At 42.3% G+C, this 12,355-nt stretch overlaps 1 protein-coding gene across 8 annotated transcripts in view; it reads right to left on the bottom strand.

The window, feature by feature from the left end:
- KCTD1 (potassium channel tetramerization domain containing 1) overlaps nt 1–12,355 on the bottom strand; it is a 200,444-nt gene that overhangs the window by 43,240 nt on the left and 144,849 nt on the right. For 7 of the 8 annotated variants that reach the window (XM_065533966.2, XM_065533968.2, XM_065533969.2 and 4 more), the window contains one exon: nt 4,119–4,297. In XM_065533966.2, coding sequence (XP_065390038.1) covers nt 4,119–4,282 — 164 coding nt within the window. In that variant the 5' untranslated portion in view covers nt 4,283–4,297. Of the gene's footprint in view, nt 1–4,118; nt 4,298–11,293; nt 11,472–12,355 lie in introns of all 8 variants that reach the window. The other variant, XM_065533965.2, reaches the window with a different exon arrangement.

The following is a 12,355-nucleotide window of genomic DNA, read 5'->3' as shown; positions in this document are numbered from 1 at the left end:
GCAGAGGTTCCTATTTATTGGTCTGGAGCAGGGCCTTGCATGGCTTTTTAATGCTTCCCAGGTGCTTCTAATGTTTAGCTATATAGTCCACCATACTACTTTTTGGGGGACAAAGTTCTAAGGGTGCTCTTTAGCCAAGAGGGCAGGTTAAGTAGAGACAGAATTTTAAAAACACCTACAACATTTCAAAATGGAATAAAGTTTCTTTGCAGGACCTCTGAAATTGTAGAAAGATAATATTACATCTTTTATGGTCACTTGTTACATACAAATTAGTAGTTTTAAACTACAAGTCTTTCCCTTGAAATCTAGGAAAAGCCCTCCTATCCTCTGCGTGACACTAAGGAAGAGGTAGGTGAGAGTGGAACCAGGGAATCCAAGAGGCTGGAGCAGAGAATGGTCTCATAGGGTAGGAAGGGTTTGACGCACCCCAGAATCTACAAAACTAATTGGAGTTATTTGTGATTCCATGGCCATGGGCAACCTAATGTCCTTGGATTTATCCAAGAGAGGTTAATAATATGCAAGAGATTTTCCCAGTAATTGGAAGGAGCACCTGATGCCTATGGGAAAAGCATGAAGAACTAGTTCTCTGTATCTTTGATTACTAAAATTTGTGTATGGGTCCCGTTAAATTGGATGTTGCTTTGAAATGAACATTTAATTACCTACAAAAATACGCCCCCCAAAACCCAAGAGGAAACAAAGCAATACCTGGTGGTCAATTCAACAGCAAAACCAGTGTTACCTGAGCAGTGTCATTTGCTTTAGTAATAGCAGCTGAAACAGAGGTTACCTTGTAAGGCTTGTTTCAAAGAGTCTTGACAAATTCTTAAAGATATCTCCTAATGATAAGGATGTCTCGGAACTTGTGACCGGCTTGGCTATTTAAGATAAAGGAGGAGAAGGTGCAGGCCAGGAGTCCCCCGAGATGGGAGTCATCCAGGCAAGAATCCAGATGTAAAGCTGTTTCCATGGCTAGGAAAGCAAGAAATGGAAAATATTTGGAATTTGAAAGACATTTTGAAAAGAAACAATTCCTGGGTTTGGCAGAAGATTAAGTATGAAGACAATATTATGTGTTGGGCACAGGGCCATGGTGTGCTTTTCATAATCACATTTAATCCTCCCAATAACCTTGCAAGGAGACCTATTTGTGCCTATTTTACATGAGAGACGACAGGTGTTCAGAAATTAGACCTTTCCATAGCCAAAGAACTGTTCGCCATTTGCCAGCATCCAATCCTAGAACTAATGAATCCAAATTATTTTTGCTGTTGCTCCCGTGATCCTAGGACTCACTGGTGACAGAAAGCAGAGGGAAAGTCTAGGAAAGGAAGATCAACAATTCTATCTTTTCTAATCACATTGGTGAAAGAGACATTCACTTTTTGATGTATTTCAGTATCAGGTTGGGGGAGGGGGAGGTTTAGTGAGATGCTTTTATAAAAACATCTGTTTCATAGTTCAGCGCTGTCCAACAGAAATAAAAAGCAAGACACATGGAATTTTACATTTTCTAGTAGCCACGTTAAAAAATCAAAAGAAACGAGTGAAATTAATTTTAATAATATGTTGTATTTAACTCAACATATTATCATTCCAACATGAAATCAACATAAAAATTATGAGTTTACATTTTTTGGTACTAAGTCTTTAAAAATCGGTGTATATTTCACACTTAGATGATATTTCAATTTGGACTGGCCATATTTAAAGTGCTCAATAGCTGTACGTGGCTACTGACTACTGTATGACACAGCGCAGGTAAAGAAAGTGATGAGATCCATGCTATTTGATGCATGTTTCAGGGTGTGGATAAGAAGGAACAAAAGTAGACTCTCAGAAATATCCATGGAAAGATGGACTGAGAAAGAATCTCCAAATGGGACACTATATGAAGTCTTTACCTCATAATATATAGCGACAGAATAATGAAAGTAACAAATTATTTGAGAGATAGGAACTGAACGAATAGAGCCTTTCTCCCTCTATCTTCTACTTTGGCCAGCCCACCAAGTGATACTAGGGAGCTTCCTAGGGGCTAAACCCTGGGGGGAATGAGTCAGTGGAAGGAGACCCACCTAGTTACAACGAACATAGAAGAAAACCAATTGCTTAAGTCACAGAAAATGTAGTTTTTATTAACTTCCCTCCTGTCTCAAGGTTTAATTTTAAAAAAAACTGAAGCAAAAGGCCATCAGATCAGACCAGTAAATCTTGCTACAGTTTAAGGTTTGCTTTTTGTCTCTTAATATGCATTTTGTGACTTAAACCCTAGAATTAAGTGTTCATTTAAAGAGGCAGCTGTGATTTTCTGTAGTTGATGGTGGTATTCACAGAGGGTTGGAAGGAATGGAAATAGGCATTTTCCAAAAGAACACTACTTATATAACAAAATACTTGAAAAATAAAGCCATTATTATAAAATGATTTTTTTGTAGTCCCTATTCCAATATACTTAGGAAAGGTAGTGACTAAATAATAGTCATAGATGACTAATACGATCATTTCATTTTAAAGTATATAGTCTTTTGGATAATTGAACCAATGGAAATCTATTTTATTTAAAGCATTTCTATTGTAGAAATTAAATCTGGAAATTAAGAGAGAAAACATTTCATCTTTCTTCTTTTCAACCTTCACATTCTTTCATCAATTATCAAGTAATGGAGTGAGATTTTAAAACAAAATCAAAAAAGTCGGCCTTCATGTAGTATGCAAGGTGACAGTGACTTTTATGTCAGTGCTGTCTACTTAGACTGCAAGCTATCTGTTATCTGTCACTTCATAAGATATTCTTAAAAATGTGCCCTTCTGAAGCTCAAGGGCTTCATCAGAAACAGAGAACCACCCTGTTTCCTGACGTTACCCCACATGAGTGCACGCCTCCTCCCCTATCCACCAGCAAAAAACTTCCCTTACAGGATCTGGGCATAGCCCCCACATCTGGGGCAGAGCCAGGAGGGTTGTCCCAGGGTAGAAAGGAAATTATTTCTTTGAAACTCCTTTAGAAATGGGTGGTTGGGGCCAGGTGCAGTGGCTCACACCCATAATCCCAGCACTTTGGCCATGGCCAAGGTAGAAGAATTGCCTGAGGCCAGGAGTTCGAGACCAGTCTAGGCAACATAGTGCAACCCCATCTCTACAAAAAATTAAAAAAAATTAGCCAGGTGCAATGGCTCACACCTATAGTCCCAGCACTTTCGGAGGCTGAGATGGAAGAATTGCTGAGGCCAGGAGTTCAAGACTAGCCTTGGCAACATAGTCTGTCCCTGTCTCTACAAAAAATAAAAAAAAAATTAGGTGGGCATGGGGGCATGCACCTATGGTCTCAGCTCCCGGGAAGGCTGAGGTGGAAGGGTCACTTAAGCCCAGAAGGTCAAGGCTGCAATGAGCCATGTTTGCACCACTGCACTCCAGCCTGGGCGACAGAACAAGACCCTGACTGCAAAATAATAATAACAACAACAACAACAACAATAATAATAATAATAATAAAGAAATGGGTGGGCAGGGGCATGGGAGGAGATAAGTCATAAACATAAATGTATACTGCCTATTTGTAAATCACCCTTTATCTTTAAACAATTTGTATATTTATTTATCTACCTTAAGTTCGTAAGTTCCATGGCCCGCCCTTTTTTTAAAACTATACTATTTTGGCTTCATGGATTTTTGCATACAGATCTAAATATAATGCCTCACTGCTGAGAATCTCTTTTTTTTTTTTTTCTAGTCCACAAGTTGATGAACCAACTCATTTCCGATAAAATTATCAGAACCTATAAGAAAGCATGTTTTTAAAGAAGGAAGGAACGAAGGCGTTGGGGAGAAATCAGCATCTTTTTTGTACTACATTGAGAATTATGGGTATCATCGTAGAGCAAAATATCACAGTATTCCATTCTCCTGTGACATTTTTACATGGACTCGACTAAGCTGCGGGTCCAATCCTGATTCGAAGGCGTCCAGCCTAGGCAGCAGGGTGGCTCACACACTTTCACGTCCTGCCCCCTGCCCCCACGAGGCTACGCTGCTCTGCTTGTCAAAGGAAAAACAGTTAGGTTATCAAATACATGCACGTCAGAGTCTGATGTTTCAGTTTTTCAGATTACCTGGATTCAGGGTATTTGGTGAGGGTGGCCAGGCTGCTGGTGTACATGTGGCCGCCCACATCAATGTGGACAGGCGCATTGGATTTTGTGAGTTGTGCTGGAGTAGGGATGCCTTGGTTGTTCAGTGGAGATGCAGGGGATCTAGTGATCAGAGGTCTTGACATATTGGGCCGACTGTCCTACAGAGAGATAAGCAAGTTTAGACACTTTTTCTCTTTACAGCAGAAAGATAGGAAATACATATAGCATAAGGAATGAACAAGTGATTAACGATACTCATTCAGTAATAAAACCTGAAAAACCGGCAAGCTCTTGCTTTTGTTATCATGAGTATCAGAAAAACAAATTCTGTATTAAAGAAAAGGAAATCTTCACATGCTCAGAAATAAGGAGCTGAACTAATGTTCACTTCAAATAACTCTGAGGACTATGAAGGCTTATTATACTAACAAATTCTTGCATTTATCAATTGACAAATCGCAACTAGTATGATATGAAAAGTCTATTCATTCCAAATAAAACAACAATCAAACCCTTCAAACAATACATATCTAAATAAAATGCATATGAGTTAGCCCTCTCTTTGAAAACTTCCTCATTGCTATGCACTTGGAATAAAACAGACCCCTGACACCCGTGTTCTACAAAATGTTTTCTTAAACTTTTTCAAATCAGGAAAAAGAGAGCATACTGGTCTAGCCATCAGCTCACATACTCAAAGCAACCTCGCAAAGAGGTACGACGAATTTATCAGTCAATATACCCTCAAATGATAAATATGTGCTTGCTCATGGACCACAAGCGAACTGCTCTTCTGTATGCCTGACTTCTTGAAGAAATCAAGCTCCCAAAGTGTAACTGAGGCAGATGTTGATGTGCGGTCGCACAGGCGAAGGGGCAATGTGAGCAAACAGACCAGAAAGAGGATATCACCTGCTGGCAGCAAGAACATGTTTAAGAAATTGTACCTTTTTTTTTTTTTTTTTTTTTTTTTGAGATAGGGTCCCCAGGCTGGAGTGCAGTGGTATGATCATGGTTCACTGCAGCCTCAACCTCCTAGGCCCAAGCAATCCTCCCGCCTCAGCCTCCCTAGTAGCTGGGACTACAGGCACCCGCCACTACGCCCAGCTAATTTTTATGTTTGTTGTAGAAACAGGGTTTCTTCATGTCGCCCATGCTGATCTTGACCTCCTGGGCTCAGGCGACCTGCTCATCTCAGCCTCCCAAAGTGCTAGGATTACAGGCGTGAACCACCTCACCCGGGCAGAAACTATACTCTTGAGAAAATAAATTATTACATCCTTTCCATGGATACAATATAAATATTTCAAATGCTATCAAAACATGGTTGTTTGCTTTTAAATTAGAGCCCAAACCACAGACAAGTAAAGATAGGTCTCTGGTATTCAATGAAGCGGTCAAACATTTAGAGTATCTAACTGAAGAATAAGCTAAAATAGCACTTATGCACGAATTCTGTAACACCAATGACACACGTATACTCTCAGATTTATAATTTAGCCAAAGATTGCTTTCAAACATGCAAACAATGTATGGCAAAGCCAGGGATTTTGAAAAATGCCTTTGATGGAGACCACAAAGGGGAAGTCATCTAGCTTTTCTGCATAAAACACAGCATGATAAAATATAAATTTGCAAAACATCATAGATTTTATGATCTGGAACAGCTTCAGGAGTTACCTGGGGCACAACTGTTAGACCACTTAGCATTAACCACATGTCCAAGCAAGACTGTGAATGCACATGCTTTCTGAAACTCAACATCTACTGTGAATGGGGTGGTGACTGGGCCTTTATGCAAAATGTTTACCATCTGTGTTATGTGTTTCTACATGCTGAATTAACAGAGCCTAGGAACAGTTATAGAAAAAGAGTTAATGTTTTAGTTCTTAAATCGGCTGGTCGGCTCAAGGGTGTTTTTTTTTTTTTTTTTTTGAGATGGAGTCTGGCTCTGTCATCCAGGCGGGAGTGCAGTGGCTGGATTTCAGCTCACTGCAAGCTCCACCTCCCGGGCCCACGCCATTCTCCTGCCTCAGCCTCCCGAGTAGCTGGGACCACAGGCGCCCGCCACCTCACCTGGCTAGTTTTTTGTATTTTTTTAGTAGAGACGGGGTTTCACCATGTTAGCCAGGATGGTCTCGATCTCCTGACCTCGTGATTCGCCCGTCTCGGCCTCCCAAAGTGCTGGGATTACAGGCTTGAGCCACCGCGCCCGGCCAAGGGTGTTTACTACATTATTCTTTATATGTTTCTAGATATTTTTAACAATGCAAAATAGATATTGAAAAACACAACAGGATGTTTGTAACACACAAAGAAGGAGAGTTAAAGGGGTATTAGGTATTGAAAAAAAATTTAAAAACCAAGACAGTTGGTAGTAAATACAAAACAGGTAAGGTTCAGAAATACTAAAAGTAGCATTTTAAAATTTGGATGACAGAAAACACATTTTTCCTTTAAAAATGCTATCATACAACCTCCACTTTTAACAGACACATACTGACTTCCTTTTAGAAAATGATTCCCTGGGACAGACACACACATACACACGCGCACACACACAGGCACACGCACACCTCCCTCCCTGTTACATTTTAGCCCATCATAGTGCGGCAGAGTCTGTAATAGTTTTTCAATTGGACGCATTCTCTATCCTGCCTGAAGGTGCTCAGGCGAAAATGAACAGATTTGCAGGGTTAATATTGTCGTTAGACTGTGACCTCATTCAGCACGGCTCTAACACTGTCAGGTCTATATAGAAAGAGAGAAAAATGAAAGCGTAACTGATCGGTTGAAGCATTCCAGATTTCTCAGAATATATACCATTTACATTGTAAGTCATAAATGCAATGGATATTGCTAAATTTAAAATTAAACTAGTGTTTCTTCAGCTCAGGGTAGGGGTGGGGTGGGGTGGGCATTGACCCTTAAGGGCGAGGATTAGAACTGCCCTCCTTTGGTGAGTCCTCTTGGTTCTCCTAGGCTGGATCTCCCCATCCTGGATGTTCTCCTCTTTCTGCAGGGTTGCTCTGGCTATGCTCATTTCTAAGGCATTAACTGATATTAGTTAACCCAGTCAGGGCTTTTCACTTCACTTGGTATTTTCCATATGGGGCAGATTGTAAGAACTTTTTTTTAAGAGACAGAGTCTCTCTCCGTTGCCCAGGCTGGAGTGCTGTGGTGTGATCAAAGCTGCTCACTGCAGCCTCAAACTTCTGGGATCAAGCGATCCCCCCACCTCAGCTTCCCAAGTAACTGGTACTACAGGTACATGCCACCACACCTGGCTATTATTATTATTATTGACATAGTATCTTACTCTGTCACCCAGGCTGGCGCCATTTCATTTCATTGCAACCTCCACTTCCCAGGCTCAAGCGATTCTCCAGCCTCAGCCTCCTGAGTAGCTGACACTACAGGTACAGGCCACTAATGCCCAGCTAATTTTTATATTTTTAGTAGAGACAGGTTTTTGCCATGTTGCCCAGACTGGTCTTGAACTCGTGAGCTCAAAGTGATCCTTCTGCCTCGGCCTCCAAAGTGTTAGGATTACAGGCATGAGCCACCACATCAGGCCTAATTTTTTATTTTTAACGTTTTTAGAGACAGGAGTCTCACTGTGTAGCCCAGGCTGGCCTTGAACTCCTGCCCTCAAGCAATCCTCCTGCTTCAGCCTCCCAAGTCACTGGGATTACAGGTGTGAGCCACTGTACCTGATATATGAGAACTTTTAAAATCCTCAGACTGGTGTTAGGGGAGGATATTTGGGGCTGAGAGTCTGGGCACTTGTAATAGACGTTGGAGTTGATGCTCAGTATCTATCCCATTGACTCCAGATGCTTCATCTAACACAGTTGTGGCAACCTCTTTCCTTGGCCAGTAGCTGCAGCTGACACTTTCTCAACTTTACCTAGATGGACACTGAAGTCCAGGATGGGACGCTGCTACCTGCAGCTGCCATCTCCCTGCCAGTTTAAGGATGAAGCCAATGCCCAGGATGGCAGAGCTGAGAGCTGGAAGGAAGCCAGGTCCTCGCTGACATTGTTGACACACTGCATCAGCCATCTCTCAGCCTCCCACCTCTAGATTTTCTGTGACTTGGGAAAATAAATTTCTGTATTTGTAAAGCGAGTTTGAAGTGGGATTTCTGCCACTTGTCTTGATAAGGAATCCTTCCTGTTACACAGCTGCTTCCCTGCGAGGTTGTTTGGCTTGGGGGGCCTTGGCCAGGGATGCCAAGCATGGCTGCCCGCTGAGATGCAGCAGAGCCTTCTGTCGTTCCATCATCGTCCTCAACTCTACCTTCCCATCATCATCTTAGTTTGTGTATGTCTTTCAGGATTACTTCTAGAGAAAGGAAAACCATAACCTTTAACCAGAAAGAGTGCAAGTGACTTGGATGCGCCATCACACTGCTGAAGAAACAACTGAGAGTGCTAAAGACTATTTCGATTTCTGCGCATTGCTCAGGCAGAGCCCTCTGTGCTAAAACTCCTTCCGGAATACAGAGGAAGAATCCGGGAGACGAACCCTGTCCTAACACGAAGCTACTTGATTACTGCTCCTCCCCTGTGCAGCCCATTGTTCTCTCCTTCAAAACATTTTCACGTATTTTTATTTTTTAGAGACAGGGTTTCACTCTCTTGCCCAGGCTGGAGTGCAGTGGCACAATCATAGCTCACTACAGCCTTGAGCTCCTGGGCTCAAGTGATCTTCTCGTCTCAGTCTTCCCAGTAGCTCGGTTTACAGGTGTGCACCACCACACCTGGCCAACTAAAAACATTTTTTTGTAGACACGGGGTCTTGCTATGTTGCTCAGGCTGGTCTTAAACTCCTGGCCTCAACTGATCTTCCCACCTAGGCCTCCCAAAGTGCTGGAATTATAGGAATGAGCCACCAGGCCTGGACCATGACATTTTATTATTATTATTATTATTATTTTGAGACAGGGTCTCACCTCTGTCACTTAGGCTGGAGTGCAGTGGCATGATCTCAGTTTGGTGCAGCTTCTGCCTCCCAGGTTCAAGCAAATTTCATGCCTCAGCTTCCTAAGTAGCTGGGACTACAGGAGTGCACCACCACACCTGGCTAATTTATTTTTTTCATGTTTTTAGTATAAATGGGGTTTCACCATGTTGCCCAGGCTGGTCTCCAGCTCTTGAGCTCAGGCGATCAGCCCGCCTCGGCCTCCCAAAGTGCTGAGATTATAGGTGTGAGCCACTGCACCCAGCCCATGACATTTATTAACATCTCTTGAGTGCCAGGCATTGTTCCAAATGGTAAGTGAACAAGAGTAAACAAAACAGGCTGGTCTCTGGCCTCACCAGTCCTGCTGTTCAGTAGAAGAGAGCCCATGAAACATGCGACTGCAATCAGGACAGAGGAAGGCCGGGCTACTACAGCAGCTGATGGAGGGGACATTTAACCCAGGGTGGGGGCTGGAAGGATGGGGAAGGATCCCTAGAGACTGAGAACTGAGAACTTAACAAACACTGGGAGGTAGGAAGGAGGGTCCCAAGTGGTATTCCCAAGGCTCCAAAGTGGGAGAGGGCATGGTACCTTCCAGAAATTAAAAGTTCAGCATAGTGTCACAACCACTTATTTTTTTCTCCCAGGTTGAGGGATAATGCGGGAGACAGAAGCTTGTATGGTGATCTGTGGTCTGAGAACCACAGAATTACATGATAATTTACAATGAAAAAATAAATGAAGCCCACCATAATAACATCCTTGTGTCTGGAGAAGAAGAGGTGGAAAGGTAGGGAGCTAAGACCCCACATTCTAAACAGAGCTGTCCACAGAACTTTCTGCAGTGGAGGAGATGCTCTGGACCTACACAGTTCAATACGGTCACCACCAGCCACAAGTGGGTGTCATAGTGAGACTGCATCTTTAATTTTATTTTAGTTAATTTAAATTTTAATTTAGGCCAGCCGTGGTGGCTCACGCCTGTAATTCCAGCACTTTGGGAGGCCAAGGTGGGCAGACCACCTGAGGTCAGGAGTTTGAGCCCAGCCTGGCCAACATGGCAAAACCTCATCTCTATTAAAAATACAAAAATTGGCTGGGCACGGTGGCTCAAGCCTGTAATCCCAGCACTTTGGGAGGCCGAGACGGGCGGATCATGAGGTCAGGAGATCGAGACCATCCTGGCTAACACGGTGAAACCCCGTCTCTACTAAAAAATACAAAAAAACTAGCCAGGCGAGGGGGCGGGCGCCTGTAGTCCCAGCTACTTGGGAGGCTGAGGCAGGAGAATGGCGTAAACCTGGGAGGTGGAGCTTGCAGTGAGCTGAGATCTGGCCACTGCACTCCAGCCTGGGTGACAGAGCGAGACTCCATCTCAAAACAAAAACAAAAACAAAAACAAAAACAATACAAAAATTAGCCGGGTGTGGTGGCAGGTGCCTGTAATCCCAGTTACTCGTGAGGCTGAGGCAGGAGAATTGCTTGAACATGGGAGATGGAGGTTTCATTGAGCCAAGATTGTACCACCGTACTCCAGCCTAGGCAACACAGCAAAACTCTGTCTCAATAATAATAATAATAATAATAATAATAAATTTTAATTTAGATAGCTACCTGTGGCTAGTTGCCATCATTTTGGACAGTGTAGTAACTTCCGGTAGAAGTAAACTTTGCTAAAATTTTTCTTAATATTTGGAAGCCCAAATCATGACTGACTTGAATTTCCCACTCCTGTGATGGAGAAGCAGGAGTATTTTAGAACTAAATACAATTTATTCTTATTTCTTAGAGACAGGGTCTCACTCTGTTGCCAAGGCTGGAATGGAGTGGTGCTATCAGGGCTCACTGAAGCCTTGAGCTCCTGGGGTCAAGCGATTCTCCTGCCTCATTTTCCCAAGTAGGTGAGATTACAGGTGTGTGCCACTACACTTGGCTAATTAAAAAAAATTTTTTTCTTTTTTTGTAGAGATGGGGACTCGCTATGTTTATCCAGGCTGGTCTTGAACTCATGGCCTCAAGTGATCAAATGCCTTATGACCCCTCACACACATTCATTTCCCTCTCCCTTTCTAACAGTATTTCTCCCTTCTTTACTGACACTATACTTTTTTTTAAAAAAAAGAATGATGCCCTATGGATTTGGTAGAGCACTGAAGAAAAGGTGTCAGGAACAAAAGGACACGTACTGTATGATTGTATTTACATGAAGTGACAGGCAGGCAGGACGATGACAAAGATCAGAACAACGGCCACCTTTGGGAGTAGTGGCTGCAGGAGGGAGTGACCAGCAAAGCTGCACATCTTGATCTGAGTGGTGACACAGTTGTATACATATGCACGCGGAGGATTCGTTCACTTTAAGTTCTATTAAATAAAAATAAGATAAACTGAAAATAATCTTGGGAAAAAATCCTCCAATTAGAACACTTTACTGTTGAAATACTTAAATTTCTGTGAAATAACACTTTTTTTTAAAGCCAAAAAAAGTGCTTATTATTTCCTTTGATAGAATTCACCAAATCTGACTAAAATATACTCTGACCTGAACCAGCCCTTAGGAATTCTATTTCTAATTCCTCCTTTCCCATATCTGTCCTGAACAGATTTTCCAGGCGTGCTGATCAGTGCATCTTTAACATTTCTGTTTCCCAGCTCCTTCCCATAGCTTCATCATCCATCTCACCTACCCAACAGAGGAGCAATGATTTTTTTGGTAGTAAAATCCTTCAAGGGATTTGACTTCAGGCATCTTTCAAAAGAAGCAAATGAAAAATCTGCCTTCTAACCTAGCTGCGTGCTGTTCAAACGGGAGCCCTAGGGGTACTGCCTTGAACAAATGAGCTGAAGTTTAAACTGAACGTTTTAATGACTTTATTTGTTAAGAATGTGTATGTCCCTGTCTTATGTCACGTTTCACTATTGAGTTTGACCATATTACCTCCTTCACTGGAGAAAGAAACAGGCTTCTTAGTGATAGCTCCAGAAAAGCATGTCAGTGGTAAAATACCCATATTCTCTGACATTTTAATTCATAACATTCAGTAGAGCAGTGAAAGAATTTAATACAGATCATAACTTTTCCACAAATTTCAACCTCGATTTAAATATATTTCTCTCTCTCTCTCTCTTTCTCTCTCTCTCTCTCTCTCTCACACACACACACACACACACACACACACACACACACACACACACACACCATCTGTATTATATGGCATACTTGGATATGGGAATGTTCTGATTAACTC

This window comes from Macaca fascicularis, chromosome 18 (genome assembly GCF_037993035.2).
Source record: "Macaca fascicularis isolate 582-1 chromosome 18, T2T-MFA8v1.1".
NCBI classification, from domain to species: Eukaryota; Metazoa; Chordata; class Mammalia; order Primates; family Cercopithecidae; genus Macaca; species Macaca fascicularis.
This window is presented reverse-complemented; position numbering and strand designations above follow the sequence as displayed.